The 20,157-nt window shown below is 39.8% G+C and overlaps 1 protein-coding gene across 1 annotated transcript; it reads right to left on the bottom strand.

Annotated features, from left to right (window-relative positions):
• Window positions 1-883: 883 nt before the first annotated feature.
• Window positions 884-1,431, bottom strand: LOC115677594 (ethylene-responsive transcription factor ERF098-like). Its single transcript, XM_030600780.2, has one exon. It carries the CDS (start codon window positions 1,429-1,431, stop codon window positions 958-960), a length of 474 nt encoding a protein of 157 aa, XP_030456640.1. The 3' UTR covers window positions 884-957.
• Between the last annotated feature and the right edge of the window lie 18,726 nt (window positions 1,432-20,157).

Here is a 20,157-nt window from a genome sequence, read left to right on the forward strand (position 1 = left end):
TTCCAAATTTACACCATACCAACCTTCCAAACCCATCCGCCACAAAACATCACCAAACCAAAACCCTAAGCAAATCCAAGCCAACCCGAGCTACACCTCATCGCCGACACCCACCCCTGGTCGAGCTTGTCTCTCCCTTCATCCCCACCGTTTTGTGTCACGGCCCCCCTCTCTTCGCCTACTCATCTCTCTCAAACGTGAGGACACGGGAGCGACCACAAACAAGATAACTCATAGTATGAGTGTCGTGACATGAAGAGATTAATTATGTAGGCGGGCCCGGACACGCAACCATGTTTAATGGAAAGAAAAAGGAAAGGCGGGTCACATTCAACTCAAGGCAGCCAAAATTGGAAAACACTAAAGTTCTGTTTCAGCTTCAGAGCACCCAAATCGCTACAAAACAAATAGTTGCACGTCAAAGCTGCAAAATCTTAGCTCAGCCTGGTTTTACATCAAGCTGTCCTCAAATACAGAGAAGCTCTTCCAGAATAGATTACTACGAAACGATTTTAGAAACTGTCTATTGGTAATTAACATTAGAAACCTAAGATATATTGCAACAGTTTATTGAAATGAAAGAACTTTAGTATCCCAGAAATCTGTGTTTGTATGAATACTACTGCTTAAATTGAGTGCAAGTACTCAGAGAAGTACTTTAGAAAGATATAGGTATGATGAGCCATTTGTTTTGCTAATATTGATCGAAGTTATCATACAAATTACAATATTTCCGAGTCACATTAAGCCCCTGCTGTGAAAATGCAGTCTTGAAGATTGCCAAAAGTAATTAATTCAAGCATAATATGCATAAACCCTGCAAAGGAGATGCCACGCCATCTCTTTCCACAAGTGAAAACTCTCACCAATGAAGATGATCGAAACAAGAAACAAAAAAATATTCTATCCATGAAATTTCAGAAAAACTAAATATGCACTCGCCTTCCCGCATTTACCCTACATCAGTAGTTCCTCCAACAACTCATCGTCCAGATACTCGAACTCGATCAAATCTCTGGACGGCTCGACGGGAGCTGACACAGTGGATGATGACGAACATGCTGAAGAGAACGACGATGATGACAGCGACGGGGACGCCGAGAAAGAACTGCGGTGGCCAAAGACATTGCAGTCATTTTGAACGGAGTATTGTTGCTCGTTGGGGAAGTTGAGGATGGCCAGATGGCCTCGGAAGGCGAAGGCAGCCCGGTCGTAGGCGCGGGCGGCCTCCTCTGCCGTCTCAAAGGTCCCGAGCCAAAGGCGAGCGCCGTTCCTCGAGGGGTCCCGGATCTCAGCTGCGAACTTGCCCCAAGGGCGCCGCCGGATCCCTCGGTACCGAGGTGGATCGCATCGCGACCACGATCCCTTCTTCTTCCCCGTTTCTTCGTCATTCTCATTGTGCCGATTCCCTCTTGAAGAACATCCTTTCATGGCAAAGTGAGTTAAATATCAAATGAGGAAGTGAAGAGTAAGATGATCCGTGTGGCAGCTTTTTCGGTAAACTTTAAGAAGATGGATTTCAAATTTGGTGGCCACAAACAAATTATGGAGCTACCAATGGGGTGATTGGTCGAGTGGTTGAGAGTTCCTGACCTCAGATAGTTAAACTGATGATGGAGGCTTACCCGGTGATATTGGTCTTATACCCCACCATTCGGAGGAATAGTCCATTGCACGTGGGATACCTCGATTATAAAAAAAAAAAAAACAAATGATGGAGCTTGGCGGGTACTTATAGGATTTGGTCTGATAAGATCCCGGCGTTGAAAAGTCAGGCGACAGGTCGTATCTGACGGTGGGCAACGTGTTTTTTTTAGCCCTCTTGTGAGAAAGTTCGGAGAAGGAGACAGAATTTGAGCAACTCTATGACCAGGATGTGTTTTGGAATTCTGATTAGACGACGACCTCATTTTCGACTTATCTATTATGTTATGTCTCTCTCATATATTTATGTATTGTGTTGTGGGCCAGGGTGGGGCAAAAACTGAGATACGTGTGCAAGAATGTGCATGCCTCGCACGATGAGGCAGCAAAGTTAGAATCAGATTATAGCATGGATCTGATTTTTCTTTTTCTTTTAGTGAGAGGGGGTGATGGTAAATATGCATCTACTCTATTGAATTAGGCATACTTCTTACATACATTTGGGGGACTCTAAATGAGGCTCATTAACACAATTGGCCTCAATTTGTCATCTGTCATCCTCTTATATTGTGTCCAGTATGCAAGAGGTGCAAATCATTTATCATCCTCTTATATTGTGTCTCAATTTGTGTCAATATACTGAGGATGTCAACACTTTATCCAACTTAATTGTGCTTTTAAAAAGAGTCACTGTTACGTGTCTATACTCTATATCGTGTGTCACGAATTATAAGTGATCCCTTTTAGCGATCAAGTGGTGGGTAGAATCAATCCCTGAACAAGATAATGATACCTATAGAAATAGGTCGTTATTTCGTACGAAAATGGGTATTTGTCTTGTTCCCAAACTTGTATGTAGGCGAGAACGGTGATATTGATAGTGTTTCGTAAATATTTTTAGGTAAGCATACGTATTGTGGACATTTTTTGACCGGAACTTCTTGCTAGTGAGGGTAAAGAGACACAAAAGTGGGATAAATGGAGATTTACTACATAATTTCTTGATGAAAAGAGAGATCTAGAGTGACGCATCTCGATAGCGTCAATGTCCAAAGTAATATATGACTTGCGAGAACAGCGTTGTAAGGTTCAATTCTTGTCTAAACTCAGTCCATGACATTTAATGATTTGAATGCTTAATTCCCATGGACGCTAGATGAGACTCACATATCTGACTATTTCGATTACTCAGTCCATAATATATCGAGAAGCCGACATCTTTGACTACTCGAATCGGTTGATCCGAAGCGAATTAAAGCTAGGCGACGATATATGTCTTCAAGGCTTTCTATCTCATCAAAGTTGGAGAGAATTTTTGAAATTTTCTCAAAAAAAATGGATAGATCAATTCTACAAATGAGATAGGAACACGGCCGATCACAATATAAAAAATATTATATTTTTGGTGGACCCTAATGTGGATTCGAATGTTCCTTTTGTGAGATTAATAAATACTTTTTAGACTAAAGTACACCCAAAAATTTCTCTGAGGAGTTACTAGTATTTGTGGGCCAATTTAGTGCAAACAAAATCAACAACTACCAACGAATGATGGCGCTCTCTCTCTCTCTCTTTCTGTCTTGGTGCTCTGCATTCCGATTGGCGCTTCCGTGCACGCTAACGTCACCCGCAACAAGTGTGCACCCAAATTGGAGGTTGTTTTTTTTTGTCATTCACCCAAATTGGTGTTTTTTTTGGCCGAAACCCAAATTGGAGTTCAAATGACGACATTTTATTTTCTTTTCTTTTCTTTTTGTTGAACAACCTTTTCTTCTTGGACCACCGAAGAAAAAGCATTGATCTCGTGTCACATTGGCACGTGATGGTTGTGTGCGGTGGCTAACCAAAGTTCCCCATTTATTTGAAGATACCGAATTACTAACTTGTCTATTTAATTTCATTATAGAATTTGTGACGTTTATTTTACGATGAGATATTCCAAGTTGATGGCTACACACAACATCCAATTATCATAAATCAAGTAAAAGTTCCTTCTATAAAGGCTCCGTTTGTTTCGTGGAAAATGAACGATTTAAAAAATATTCATGAAAATGATCGTTTGTATTATTTAAAATAATTAGTTAAAGAAAAATATTTTTATTATCAACAACAATTTATGTCTAAACATTTTCATTGACGATAAAATATTTTTCGATCTTTTTTATTTTTGTAAGTGATATAAGCAATCATTTTTATGAAAAATATTTTTAAACAATTTATTTTCCGCAAAACAATTATAGCCACATAACCATAACCATCGTTAAACTCGTTACCCTTACCTTCAGCAACCACCAGCAATTGATCCCGATGCGTGACTGGGATTTTCAAAAGAGGACCTTTTTAAGTATGTAATAGCTTAAAAAATAAATTAAAAAACATAAATAAAAGTATGTAATGGCTACCTCTTAAAGTATATTTTTTGTTTGCCAAATAAAAGTATACTTTTTTGGATAAGAGCACTAAAAGTCCTAAAACTTGTCATAAGGTGCAATTGAATTTTATAACTTTCAAAAAGTGCAATTAAGTCCTAAAACTTGTCAAATTTGTGCATTCAAATCCTTTCGTTAACTCCGTCAAACTTGGTTAACGGAAAATGCTGACGTGACTTTTTATTATCATTATTTTCACTTTCCTATGTGATAATAACGTGGCTAAAACATGAAAAATAAGCCTCAAACGCCGTTGCTTTGGTCAAAATCTAATTTTTCAATATTTTTTTAAATTATATTAAAAAATAAGCAAAATTTAAAAAAGGGATAAGTGCACTGGAAGTCCTAAAACTTGTTACGAAAGTGCAATTGAGTCTTAATATTTAAAAAAAATGTAATTAAGTCCTAAAACTTATCACGAAAGTGCAATCGAGTTTTAAAACTTTCAAAAAGTGAAAATAAGTTCTAAAACTTGTCAAATTGGTCCAATCAAATCCTCCTGTTAAATGTACTTTGTGAAAGTTTTAGGACTCGATTTCACTTTCGTAACAAGTTTTAGGACTTGATTGCACTTTTTGAAAGTTTTAAGATTCAAATACACTATCATGACAAGTTTTAGGACTTCCGATACACTTATGCCTTTAAAAAAAATACAAAAATGAAAAAAAAAAAAAAAGAGAAAGAAGCAGGCCACCGCCACGGCCCCATCATCGCCGGGCCAGCGATGGCCGGGGCCTGGTGACCCCTACCGATCGTACGCAATGGCAGCCCTCAACTAGACCTGAGCAAGGGTAACCGACCCTTCCCCCACCATCACTGGCTCAGGGATAGTGGGGCGACAGCGGCAACAAGGACCGCAAGCCCTCACTTGCTTCTTCCTCTTTTAATTATATTTTTTTATTTATTTTTGAATTTTACTTATTTTTAATATAATTTAAATTAAATTTTTGTTAAAAATCAAATTTTCAGCAAAACAACGTCGTTTTAACCAAGTCAGCGCCGTGTAGATGAGAGAAATAAAAAAAAAGCCACATCAATATTTTTTGTTAGTCAAATTGAACGGAGTTAACGGAAATACCTGATTGTATCAATTTGACAAATTTTAAGACTTAATTGCATTTTCTGAAAATTTTAAGACTCAATTGCATTTTCGCGATGAGTTTTAGGACTTTTAGTGCACTTATCCTAATTTTTTTATCTGTAACTCGCCAACAGGAAATCAAGCACTACCGTGAGCTCTCGTTGAGCAATAAAAGTTGCTGAGTAAAAAGAACAATATTGCATGTACTAAATTCTTTTTACTAAAACTTAGCTTTTTTTTTTTGGTCAGATCGTAGCTTACAATTATACTTGATACACAAATTTTAGTAAGTTTTTGTGGTAATGCCACAGGCGTTCCCCCAATTGTTCTTATAATTTAATGTTATTTCTAATTTTTATTCGTTTAATTTAGTCATTGAACTTTTCAAAATGTATTTAATGTGATCTTTCCATTAAATTAAGCCGCTTGTCAAAGAAATGCTTTTGGCTGACTTGGGACGCCGCCGATAGACGTGGATCGTCATCCCATTTCTTGTTTCCTTTTTCCATGTCACGTGTTTTCACTTTCATTTTATTCTTTCCCTATTTTCCTTCTTCTTCTTCTTCTTCCACCCTGTCTTCTTTACATACACCTGCAGAGACTGCCGCTGCATAGATTCACCGTCTAAACCCACCGCCCGTTGTCAAAGACTCGTTCACTTTCATTTTAATCAGGGTCTCGCCTATTCGAAAAGAGGTCTCTGAGCGCGAATCGAGGTTGTGCAGCCAAGATTGAAGGTCAAACTTAACTTGATTGGCGTCACAAGTCTGAGAAAAACAGAAATAGATGATGGGCCCGGTGGTGGCCGACATTAGTGAGGTGGTGGATGATACGGTCAAGTTTGGTGGCGTCGGCGTTTGAGTCCATGGACTGCGGTGGATGGAGGCGGTGGTGGGTTGCGGTGGCCTGACGGTGTGACTTCCCCGTGTCAGAGATATGTGTGCTCCCCTTGCCTCCCGAAATATTGCAAAGAACTCTGATGCTAACTCATTTTTAAAACACTCCACTCGGATCCACGTGTCAGGTTTGTCAGGTTTGGATGTGGCAGGTTTCTCACCTTTCTGTTCTTTAGAAACTGCCGAGGCGGCTGATCGCTTCTTACTGGCGCCCTTGGTAGGAGTGTTACGAGAAGATTTAGACCCTGCAAAAAGAGAAGGTGGTGAGAATGGCGAAATGAACAAGAGATATCATACAAGTACAGGGATCGCACAAGTAAGTACCTGATGTCCTTGCCCCTTTTGAGGTCTTATGAGAGTCGGGCGACTTTTTGGTTTTGGGAGGAAAAAGGTTCTTGGTCTTCACCCTTTTGGTACTTCTTGGTTTTGGATGTGGTAGGCTTCTCACCCGTTTGTTCTTTGGAAACTGGTGAGGCGGCTGATCGCTTCTGACTAGCGCCCTTGGTAGGAGTGTTATGAGAAGATTTAGACCCTGCAATAAGAGAAGGTGATGAGAAAGGCATAAAAGAACAACTGATATCTTACAAGTACAAAGATCACACAAGTAAGTACCTGATGTCTTTGCCCCTTGTGAGGCCTTATGAGAGTCGGGTGACTTCTTGGTTTTGGGAGGAAAAAAGGTTCTTGGTCTTCACCCTTTTGATGATGGAGCTGAAATCCTCATCGGATATTTCCGCCTGGTAGAAAGTCCACCAATTGACAAACTCGTTGGTAACACCAGGACTGGGTCTGAATTCTCTAATGGTATGTCCATGAAAGATCTCATCGGTTGATGCTAGCATTCAAAAGGGGAATCGCTGGTTGAGACATAATGATTCATCCTCCAGAAAGGATACTCCATCGAAAGCAAGATAGGCGTGGGAATGCTCTGAGTAAGTCCAAATTGTCGTTCACAATATTGAGGGGAGTATATCTCGCTCAGACTTAAGTTTTCCTTTGACTGATAGTTTTAAAGGAAGGTGAACAGGGGTAAGGACTGAGAGCCAGAATTTATGTGTCTTGTTGGAAAAAATAAAGTTGAAAATGTTAGCAAATTCGGGGCTGCGCACAGGAAAAAAAATTAACTATGTTGAGGAAAAGATCATGAAACCAATTTAAGAAATGCTGTCAGGATGAGACACCAGCGAGAACATTTTTGAGTCGATAACTCAATAATTTGCATCCTCTAGGGTCTGGAATGTAAGCTTGGATTTTAATACTTCCAGGGCGAGGCAAAGCAAGCTTGACATCTGAAAATAGGAAAGGGAAATAGAACTTCACCCTTGCCTAAAGATCCCAAAAGGGCCGAAAATGACGCCAGAGGTATTCTAATACATGGACGCAGCAGCATGATTTAGTTCTCTATATAGCACTGTTGGATATTGAGTTTTATGGGTGGGCCGCCCTTGTTCGGCTAACCCAGCCCATGACCCATCATAAGGGCCCATCTCAAGTAATTGCTCAGGCAATTAACTACGGATCGTGTAACTGCTTTTAACGGTTTTAATAAGGGAATAAAAGCGATTTTAATGAGGGAATAATATCTTATGAGATATAAAGAGCAGGAAATCAATAGAGAAAAATGCCAATTACAGAAAGGAAAAAGACGTTATGAGTTTCTGTGAGAATACGGTGTTTTTGCTCTCTGTTCTTCATCCCCGACAAGCGATCTGAGGAACTCTCAAATCTGCATTGACGGCATATACTCCGTGGAAGCAAGGTATGTTCTATTGAGTGATGTACCTATACGATTAGCGTTAGTAATTTTCTTGGGCATGATTCTCGTTTGTTCAAGTCTCGTTTTTGGAACTGTTTCTTGATTATACGAGATTAGGAATTTGTTTCCGTAATATGTGATTAGGGATCCGTTTCCAACATTGGTATCAAAGCCGTGGTTGATAAACTGTTAAATTGTCACACAAACTCGGATTTACCGAAAAATGAGAACCGGATCCGACGGCTGCTCAGGAATTGAAAACGACACTCGACCGTACTGTTCAACACCACTTCTCGGAATTCCTTCTATCAAAATTAGCTTTTGATTATATGGGGTGGTAGATCTCGTCGAGACGAGTAAAACAAGGGGTGGATTGTCGCCGAGAGAGGCCGCATGTGCCCCCACACGCAGCTGCAAGGGGTGGCCTCACCTTCACACGCCGCCATGTGCTGGAAAAATTCCAGCACGTGGGCATCATGCGCCCGCCTGCGCGGTACACGTGCGCATGCTAGTCGACCATACGCAGGCGTGGCTAACATCACGCTGACGTCAGCCATGTGGGTCACAAGTCAGACCAATCCGATCCAGTTAACTCGTTGACTGACCCGACCCAGGTGACTGTTGACCGACCTAAAAAAAAATTAAGGGGAGCCTCGAATGGAGCATTTTGATGTCGGCGTATTCGTAATGGAATGTTAAACATTCTGGTATATTCATATTATATGTGTGATGCTTGTGAAGATGTGAAAATGCATAGTGATCCTAATAATATATGTATTTTTGGATATTTGTGGCATTTTCTCTAGTATTTCCTTATAGTTGTGGAAAATATAATTATTGGCTCACGTGTATATGAATAAGCGTTCCTTATTTGATTGTACCAAGGATTATGAGTAATCCTTTTTTGTTTTGCATTTGTTGCAGGAACAATGGTACATAGAATGTGCACAACTATTATCCCAAGGACAACTAAACAAAAGTCGAATCTTTTGAGGCTGAGAAATAAATTAGCTATTTATCGATGGAACGGTTGCGTGGACATAATGACACATTTTTTGTCTATTCCATATACTCCTCAATAAAATGGTGTTGCAGAGAGGAGAAACGGAACCCTGTTGGAAATTGTTAGGTCTATGATGGCACAAGTTAACTTACTAATTACCTTTTGGGGTGATGCTTTGTTAACCGCTGCCTATATACTTAACCGTATGTCTTCTAAATCAGTTACTTCTACTTCATATGAGTTATGGACAGGTAGAAAACCCGATTTAAGTTTTCTTAAACCTTGGAGTTGTACTGCCAATATTCACGAGCCCTCTTACAAATATGTAAAACTGGGTTCAAGAGGCAAAAATAGTATTTTCATAAGATACTCAAAGCATTTAAAAGGATATGTTTTATAGGCGAGCAAGAAAGTGGAAGTGTAATTGAATTTGAATCACGAGATGTCACATCTTAGAGAATGAATGTCCTAAAAAGGCCGAAAGAGGTGAGAACTACTCTCTATTTGAAACCTTAGATCGTGATAATGAAATTAAATGAGTTCGTCCAAGTGGGAGCATGTGAGAAGTGGGGAATTAAATTCAAACCAGTCTCAATTACAATCACCTAATGAGATGATACCATCATTATTTGATCCAAGTAGGAGCATAGTAGAGCATGATGTATCAAGAATACAATCTCCCACATGGAAAACAAGTCGCAAAAGCATTCCCCGTCAACATTTTGACATTGAAAAGGAAGCTTTCATGGTCACCCCACAAGAAAAGGATGAGCCAGTGAATGCAAATGAGGCTCTCACATGCCCTGATAAGGATAAGTAGATGCAGGCAATGGAAGAAGAAATGGAGTCAATGAGATCAAACCAAGTTTGGGAATTGATTGATCTTCCAAGCAGATGCAAAGCCATTGAGAACAATTGGGTTCTCAAAATAAAGCATAGAGCTGATGGCTTGATTGAAAGATATAAAGCTCACCTCTTGGCAAAAGGGTATAATCAATAGGAAGGAATTGATTATGAAGAAACTTTTTATCCTATGGTACGATATACCTCAATTCACCTTATTCTGGCAATAGTTGCAAGTATGAATGTTGAAAAATGGATGTAAAGACTGCTTTTCTTAATGGAGAATTAGAAGAAGAAATCTAAATGGAACAACCGGTTGGTTTCATTACAAAATGCCAAGAACAAAACGTGTGTCGATTTTTAAGATCAATATATGGCCTTAAGTAGTCTTCGAGACAATGGTATATACGTTTTCATAATGCCATAATGTCATATGATTTTGTAATGATCGATGAAGATCATTGTGTATATATCAAAAGATTCAAAGATCAATTTGTGATCTTATCATTATATGTAGATGATATACTAATTGCCGGTAGCAATATAAAGTTAGTCAATACAAATAAGAATTGGTTATCTTCCAATTTTAAGATGAGAAATATGGGTGAAGCTGCATATATCCTTGGAGTTAAGATTTCAAGAGATCGTTCAAAGAAATTGTTACGCCCCGATCCCATTCGAGAGCACAACATCCCACCTTGGTCGTTAAGATGCGACGTCCCAGGACTCGTCGCCGACCCTTCATTTTATGTTTCAATTATGCAAACGAAAGCTAAACAAACATTCTCCCAGATAACAACAATAAATAGGGATAGATAGGAAAACAGTTCACGACAATCAAACCAAAACACCATTTTATTTATTTACTTGATTAACCCCTAGGAAACATTTTTTTTTTCAAACCCACTTCGGGCAATTCCACACAAGCCTACAAAAAGATACCAGGCTAGGGATGAATCTACTTCACCAACAACAGTTCAGTCAAAAAGTCAGCTTCCAAACAGGTCTATCATGGGCTATCAATGTAGAGGGTCGGTGAGACATAGTAGGGCAAGTCGGGTCGTGCTCCGATGGCTCATAGTCCGATGGGTACTCGGGAACAAGGTTGGGCTCGAGCTCGGGATCCTCCATTGACCCGTCAGGCGGGTCAACATCCATAGGATCCCATATCTCGTGCCTAGGACCCCCATCCGGAGGACCATCGAAACCCCTGAGAGGCCCGTATAGATCCTCACCATCCCTAACAAACCATGCCTGGAACCAATGAGGGGTCTAATAAGCCAGTCGTTCATCTACCCAGACTGTAGTTCAGTGGCGCTCAAAATCATACGGCTTGTCGGGGAACACATGCGTGGAAATAACAGTGTCCATATCCTGTGGTACCCTGAACTGTACTGGGTGCATCGACATGCTAAAGTCCTGTAAGACATTTAGCAACAATAAAATGAGATAAAAATCTCAATAAGTTAACAGCCTAAGCCTCACTTAGGAGACCAACTCGCCTCAGGGTTCCTAGTCAAGCATCCGCGCATCAGATACAGGTCAATCGCAAGCTAATAAGAATCACAAGCATCCTTGGCACACACATCATGCGTGACATTGGTCCTCAAATGCCATAACAATGCAACCAGCATAACACATACTTGGAACACTTATCGAGATTTCCTATGCATCATGCATCCACACTCGCGCATGTCTCGATTATAAGGTAAAACCCACTTGGGCATGTCCCATACCATGCCTAGCAATTTTCACCCCATAATCAAGCACTATGCAAACATGTGTGTTCCATTTATTACGACCCCTCTGGGCCACTACATATCAAGCGATCTGCAGCAAGATGGCAGTCTTCCGGCATAACCGGGCATCGTCCCGCCCTGTCAGGCACAGTAATGTCAAACGATCTACAGTAAGATGGCATTCCAATACGGCAACATCAAACGATCTACAGTAAGATGGTATCCCGTAAGGAGCATCGAATCCAGCCTCAGGCCATGACTCGGCATCCAGAGTATCAGCAATCTAGATAATCTCTAAGCATCCGATAAATCGGGTATTGTCAAGTGATCTACAGCAAGTTCGCGATAAATCGGGCAACGTCAAGCGATCTACAGCAAGACGGCTCCGACATGTGATCACACGAGCACTCAAGCTTTCAAGCTAATTCTTATCTTTTCAATTAGCCAATGCAAACATGGATCGTGCTCATAACAATACCACATCATAATTTTGCGTGATCACATACGCAAATAGCCGCTCGACTTTGTAAAAACATCATTTCAAAACATGCTTTCCTTCTCAAGGCATCGAATTCATTTCTTAAACATAACTACAAAATAATTCATTTTCAAAGGTGTTGACACGTGATTTTTAGCCTATTTTTTAAATTTTTCTAAAAAAATCACAAAATTAGGATTAGGAACTATGGCCAAGCTTAGGATCCTATTTCTAAACCAAAAATATTTTTTTAGAATTTTTCTGCATTTTTTCCTTAATTTCTTTAAGCCAAAATAAGAGAGAAAATCAAGAAAAATAGCAAATCGAATCCAAAAATTCCATAAAAATATCCATTAGCCTTATTTTAAATCCAATTTCATCAATACACATCAATTTTATAAAATTTCAATTGGGAATGTGTTTTTCCCAAAATTGGGTAAAATCAAACCCAAATTGAATCAAAATTCAAATTGAACTATTTTTAGTCATTTCTAGGCAATAATGTCTTCACAACAAATGATTATGGGACCCTGAATTGCATATTGGTCAATCCAATTGCACAATTTGTCTAGAACTTAAAAAGCCCCAAAAATCAAGTGAAAAGTAGGGATTTTAAACCTAAATTGGGAATCTTGATCAATATGAAATTGTCGAGTCAAGAGACCATTATTTCTAGGGTTAATCAGTCATGGGCAATCCAATTTTAGCATCAATTTTGCCTAATCAGGTCATCTAGATACTGAATTGAACAAAAACCCTAGTTATCCAAATTCAAAATTTGAAAATTTTGGGTTTAATTGTGATAAAAATTAGGACAAATCTCATATTTGGGTGTAAAATGTGATGAGGAATCCAATTTTGGGGTTAAAATTGGGTCTAATTCGTGAATTTAGATCAAGTCAGGTCTACCGGGCCAGTCTCTTTCTTTACCCGACTTGCCCAGAACGCACAAAAACAAGAAAATATCTTCTTGGTCCGCCTCTTCACTACCTTACCGGGGCCAAATGAGCACGTGAAAATCAATTTTACCAAATTTACCAGCTGAAGAATCTTCAACTGGCATCGGAATATCGTTATAACCGATTTGGAGGTCGGTGATAACGATTTTTGGGCGAGAAAATTGAGCTAGAAAAGGGAGAGAAACATTATCTTGCGCAAAAAAGCTATTCGAGAAAAGTCCAGAGAGAAAGAGAGAGAGAGAGAGAGAGAAAAGAGAGAGATTTCTAGAGAAAGAGGGAGTTGAGGCTTCTCGGACCGAGCGATCGGTCGGCAAATCGGCCCAGGCGGCAAGCCTCCTCAATTGAGACGGACAGTGCGAAGCTGATCACCGGTGTCTGAAACTTGATCTCAATCGGTGCATCCAGAGCTTCTCCTAAGTCCACTAGCTCGAAGTTTAGGCATCAAGGAACAGCCCCACAGTCCTTGATTACCTCGAAAATCCTGTTTCGCCCTCCGTTGAAGCAGGTAAAGTCCAGTTTTCATCACTGTTTTTTCAAAATTTCAGATTGAGCAGTGGACTTCACCATGCTAAATCTTGCATTTTTCTTAATTATTGATGCTCAAAACTTGATTCTGATCATGATTTACGTTGTTTGATTGCATTTTTAATGAAAAACGTGCCTGAACCGAGTCGGCTATCCATCGAACCACCTCGCCGAAGCAGCCTTGACCTCGTCGGAGTATCTCCCTTGGCCGTAGGCCATCCAAGTTAGCCTTCATTGACCTTGTTTGATGGTTTTATACTCATTTTGGTCGATTTAGACAGCTAGGGCGCTGGATTTGTGGACTTGATAGTTAGAAATATAAGCTGCAATAGTTTATAGAATAGGTGTTTTCTAGCTGGTTTTTCACCGGCCGGCGAATGTCCGGCGGTGAATCAGTAAGTCAATGTTGATAGAGGATGATATAGGCTTAATGCATAATAAAAAATCAGTCTAAAAGGTCGCCGGAGCTTGATTCAAAGTCGCAGCCTCGAAAATGATAAACCCAAACTCACGCACACCAAATGTTCAACAAAATGCCAAAGAGAAAAAATGCCAAAATGGCGTCGTGTTCGTCGGAGTGCCAGTCGGCGCCGGTGACAGCTGGTTCAGCTTAGTCGGATCGGTTTGAACCGGCCGATCCGGTCCAGTTTCTCGGCGGGAAAATTTTTTAAAAAATAAATAAATAATAAAAAATATATAAATCAACAAAAATTACAGAAAAATTCTAAAAAAATAGAAAATTTTAAAATTTTAAAAATTTTTAAAAATATAAAAAAATCGAAAATTCAATAAATATTTTAGAAAATCCAAAATTTCTAGAAATTCAGAAACTTCAAAAAAAAATTGAAAAATTTCTGAAAATTTCATAAAAACCTAAAAATTCAAAAAATCAAATAAAAAATGTGAAAAATTCAGAAAAAAAAATTAAAATCTCAAAAATTTCGGAAATTTCAGGAAATAAAAATAAAAAAATCAGCTCTTGGGAAAAGAAATTCACAGAAATTTTTTTTCAAAAAAAAATTCAAAAATTCACAAAATGATTCAGAAACAATGTGGCCAACCTTTGCAAGTGAAATTAGAATATTTTGAAGTGCCTAAATAGCTTTTTTAGGAAATCCTTAGTTTAGGGATTAAAAGGGGTTTCAACCCCTTAAAAACCCTAAAACAACATAAATTATGGAATGAACAAGCCTTTACGCTACCTCACTTGTTTCGGTCAGCCACCACCATCACCGACACTACCTCACTGTCGCCGCCTTCACGCTATCACCAGCATCACCATCACGCCACCACCAACATCACCATCATGCCGCCACCACACCGTGAGCCATAAGCACCATTTGCCATTGTTCACCGCTTCGCCGTTAGCCGAAATAGCTGCTATACGCCGGGGGGGGGGGGGGGGAGGGGGGGCTCAGCTACTTGTTTAGTTGGGTTGTTGGCTTAGGTTTATTGGTAAGTAACTTCCTAAACCTTGATTAGGTTGATAAATGACTAATGGATGTGGTTTAAGGGTTGTTTATTGGCTGATCTTGGTGGTAAATGGCTGATCATGTTAGATTAACGGCTAATTAGGTAGATCAATGGTTGATCTTGTTGGTTTAGTGGCTGAGCATGTTAATTAAGGGCTGATCGTGTGGTAGTGGCTAATCTTGATTGATTTAATGCTAATTATGTGGCTGATTAGTTAGATCAATGGTTGATCATGTGCTTAATGTTAATCATGTGGCTGCTTAGTTGGATCAATAGTTGATCATGTGTTTAATGTTAATCATGTGGCTGATCTTGATTGATCATGATTGATCTTGTTGACTTAGTGGTTGATCATGTGGTTAAATGGATAATCTTGTTAATCAATATTGATTATGTGGCTCAAATGTTGATCAGGTAGTTTATTATTGGTTAATTGTGATTAGCTTTAGTGTTTGATCCAAAAATGAATGCGTTTCATGACATATTTGTCCGTAGAGAATTGCACGTCATAAACACTCAACTTTGGCTAATTAAGAAAGATGAAAATTGGCATTGAGTGATTGTTTGCATGCATGGTTATGAAGTACCGTCTAGGTGGGAGTTCTAGACTATGCCTGACAGGGGTTCGAATGCCGTCTAGGTAGGGGTTCTAAACATTGCCGATCGCGGTTGATTCCCGGATCGATACTCCTTTAGGAATGCCGTCCGGTACCTGGCTTGCTAGGGGGGTGGATCCCAGATGTTGCCGTAGGGCCCAACGGAGTAAGACGATGCCCGGTTATGTCGGAAGACACCGGCGGGGGTTCGGTCGTCGACCTAAAAGGTCGTTTAATAATACGGATGATAACAAGTGTGATATGCATTGGGGAATTCTATGTGATCGAAATTGATATTTGAGCATGTCTAGGTTATTAATTGTCGATATGCATGTTTATGCAATGCCGTGAGTTGTATGTGTTTTGTGAACACGTGTGGTATGGTGATACCGTGGTGTGCTCATTAAAGCGTTTACCATGTACTGCAGGTTGGTAGTGCCAAGGTAAGGATATTGATTTTCAATTGACATGCTAGTTAGAATTGCATGTTTAGGGTGATCCGGAGGCACGTGTTACCGTAAGCGAGGCTTAGGGAGTTTACTTATTGAGTTTTATCTCATTGTTGTTGTTATTAACCATTTCAGACCCCCGAACATGACTAGCCCTCCCAGACGTTTTGAAGTACCGATGGACATGGACCACATGTTGGTCGAGTACCCGATAGGGCAAGATAGGGTGTATATTAGACACATAATGATAGTTTGAGTGGACGAGGGTGTTGAGTTTTGGAAGCCGCATACCTTTGTGGCTTGGTTTCTTAAGGAAGGGGATGTTTTGTCCGGTCCGATCCGAAGATTCGATGGACCCCCAGATGGCGGAGTAGGAGATGAGGTGTAGGATCCTATGGACATTAAGCCTCCAGACGGGGCTGTTACAAATCCGGACACCGGTCCTAGTGATTTGGATTCCGATCCGGATTACTTGGTGTCTAATCCGGAGACACCTCCAAGGTATCATGGGGATTGATGATGGGTTTGGATACCCCATCCTTTTTGGATCGCCCCGTTGTTAGAGGAGCTAACTTGACCCGACTATCGATCCCTTTTTGTGTATGCAAGTAGTCTGATATGAGATGGCCTTTAGTAAGGCTTGTAAATTGTATCTTCCTTGGGTTGACAATGTGTTTATAAAATGGCTTCGATGTTTTGTATATATGATGTTTCTTTTACTATCCCGTTTATTTGAATGTTGAATGGAGTGTTCAAGTTTGCTTCCGCATGTGTTACTCGTAAATTAGTTTATATCGGATCGGCGATGAGTCCTGGGACGTCGCATTCGAAAGTCCTAGGCAAGATGTTGCACGTTCATAGGGTTCAGGGCGTGACATCACATTCTAATTTTGGATTCACCAGTCGACCAATTATGATTATTCATGTTTATTCGTAATTGTGAATACAACATATAATTATAATAAACTTAAAGAGATCAAGAGAGAAATAAATGTGACTGATTGATCTAGGGTATTGCATACTACATCTACCTGACCGATAATGTCTAATATGAGCTGTTATATATTCCTAACATATATATGGCAACGAGCTCTCGCTGTATGCTGATAGCACAGATTATTTGCTAATATGAACTTTGCAGAGTAATAAGAGATAAACTTAGTCCATCATGGGTGAGTGGGAGATGATGGATATTGATTTTTATGAGAAGGCCGCCCATGTTGGGCTAACTCAGCCCATGACCCATCATGAGGGGCAATATCAAGTAATTGCTCAGGCAATTAACTATGGATCTTGTAACTGCTTTTAATGGATTTAATAAGGAAATAAAAACGGTTTTAATGAGCGAAGAATATCTCATGAGATATAAAGAGCAGGAAAACAATAGAGATACAATGCCAATTACAGAAAGGAGAAAGACGTTCTGAGTTTCTGTGAGAATACGGTGTTCTTGCTCTCCATTCTTCATCCCTGATGAGTGATCCGAGGAACTCTCAAGTCTACATTGACGGCATATAATCCGTGGAAACAAAGTACATTCTATTGAGTGATGTATCTATACGATTACCGTTTATAATTTTCTTGAGCATGATTCTTGTTTATTCAAGTCTCGTTTTTGGAACTGTTTCTTGACTATATGAGATTAGGAATTTGTTTCCGTAATATGTGATTAGGAATCCGTTTCCAACATGCACAAATAACACAAGATGGCCTAGAGCAAAAAGCTTGCCGTCAACAAGGTAGAAAGCCAAATTGGCTAAACTATCTGCCGTCGCTTAGCCTTGTCGAGTTCAGATCTAACGTCGGCGAGCATTGTCGACTCAGGTCCAGTGTTGTCTAGTGTCGCATGTTTTTGTTCATCATAAACCCAACGTCGACTAGCCAAGATCTGACGCCGGTCGAGCTCGCATCCCTCCCTACAAGCTTATCTAAGCTCCATGATCGCCGACATGAGCTCCTTGGTCCTCTAGGGTTCGTTCGTGTGTTTGTTGCTCTCTATGTTCTAAAAAAAAAATCACATCAGCCTACTTGATGGTACTGTCGGCCCTGTTCATCCCGAAATTGATGTTGGATGAGGTGGTTTCTGTTTGGACGTAACCTACAGTTTCTGTGTATGTTTTGATGAATTTGATTGAAGTGTCGTGGAAATTTGGACGGTTTGAAACAAATCGTGGTAGTTTGATGAATTGAATTCCGATTGGTGGGATTTGAATCTGATTATTGTGTTGAAAATTCTTATGCTATATGGGTACACATCGTGATATGGCGGAGAATAAAGGTCTAGTGACTGAGGTTGTGTTTACATCCTCTAGTCATTTGACAATGAAGAAGTTAGAAGATATCATCAATTTCCAGCAATGGTGGAAAATTGTGTTGTTAGTATTGACTAGGAGAGAGCAACAAAATCATCTAACAAGTAACAGATCTACCTCTAATACAAATTAGGAAACTGTGGATGCCAGAATTCTTGATCAAATGTTGAACTCCATGGAATCCCAAGTTGCGGATTTGGTTACACATATTGATACAGTGAAGGAGTTTTTTTTTTTGCTAAAAGATACAGTGAAGGAGTTATGGGAGTACTTGAATGTTCTTTATTCTAGACAAAAATATCTTTCAAGGATTTATGAAGCATCCCAAGAATTTTATAGGGCTGCTAGAAAGGGTTGGCCACTTACCTAATATTTTATTGATTTTAAATGAATGTATGAGGAGCTTAATTCTCTACTATCCATTACCACTGATGTTAGGAAGATGCAGGAGCAATGAGAGCAATTGGCTGTTATTGGTTTTTTGGAGGACTAGGACCAGAGTATGATGTAGTCTATTCCCAAATACTATTTTACTTCATTCATTGAGACGTTTGCTCGTGTCTTGAAGGTCTCACGTGAACCATCTAAGGATACATTCTCTATAGGTGATAGCTCAGCCATGGCAACCCGAGGAAATCGCGGTGGTGGTCGAGGTCATAGTGGTGGTCGAAGTGGTGGTCGTGGTCATGGTTTTGGCTTTGGTAGAGGCCAACCACCCTCATTTAGTAACACTTCTAGTGACAAGGGGTGATACCGGATTTGTCCGGACTTGTCATTACTATGATTTACCTAGACACATTCAGAGATTCTGTTATAAGCTTCATGGAAGCCGCCCTTAACAGGCTACGGCTAACGTAGCCAATGCAGTGGAGTCTGGTATCTCTTTGTAGTCCTCTGAAGGAGGAAAGGTGATAAAAAAGGACGGATGAGGAATTTGCTAGGTACAATCAGTTCCAAATTTCCTAGCAAGTTTCACAGTCCTCTTCCACAGCTACTTTTGTCCAGACAAGTAATACAACAATGTGTCTTTCTTCTGCTTCTCGCCCCTGGGTCATTGATTCAAGTGACACTGATCATATGACTGGAGTTCCAGGTATCTTTATTTTACTTTCACGAGTCTATGTCCAATGTTAAATTAGCCGATGGTTCTCTATCCACAGTAAAGTGGATAGGCACTATCCCTAACATCCTCCATATCTTTATCTTCAGTCATGTATCTCCCAAGCTTTCCTTTTAACCTTATGTCTGTCAGTCATCTTACCAAAACATATAATTATGTTGTAACTTTCTATCCCGATTCCTATTTTTTTCAGGACTTGAAGATGAGGAAGATGAATGATAAAGGACATGTGTCAGGGGGGCCACACTTTTTTGATGATACTACCAGTGTTGCTTGTTCTGCGGCTTCCCCACTTTAGATCCATTGTCATTTGGCCTTCCCTCCTTGGAATGTTTAAAAAAGTTAGATCCCCAATTTCATTCTTTATCTAGTCTTGAGTGTGAGTCGTGTCAGTTTGGGAAATTGCATCGTATTAGTTATCGTCCAAGAGTCAATAAGCAGGCTTCACAGCCATTTGTGTTAGTTCATTCTGATGCGTGGGGTTCGTGTCCTGCTTTTTTCTAAATTAGGTTTCAAGTACTTCGTTACCTTTGTAGATGATTATTCAAGAGCTACTTGGCTATATCTAATGAAAAGTCATTCTCAGTTATTTTCTATGTTTTGTGCAATTGTTAACAAACAACGTACTCAATTTTCAGTTCTTGTTCGTATTATTCAAAGTGATAATGCCAAAGAATATTTTTCTAATCTTTTTTTCTGAATTCATGACCTAACAGGGCATCCTTCATCAATCTTCCTGTTCGAATATATCACAACAAAATGGTGCTGCCAAAAGGAAGAACTGCCACTTGTTAGAAGTTGCTCGATCATTGATGTTTGAAATGAACGTAGACAAATCCATTTGGCTGATACTT

Source organism: Syzygium oleosum, unplaced genomic scaffold (genome assembly GCF_021117445.2).
Source record: "Syzygium oleosum isolate NSW1041296 unplaced genomic scaffold, Sole_v2.1 Sole_v2.30, whole genome shotgun sequence".
Taxonomy (NCBI): Eukaryota; Viridiplantae; Streptophyta; class Magnoliopsida; order Myrtales; family Myrtaceae; genus Syzygium; species Syzygium oleosum.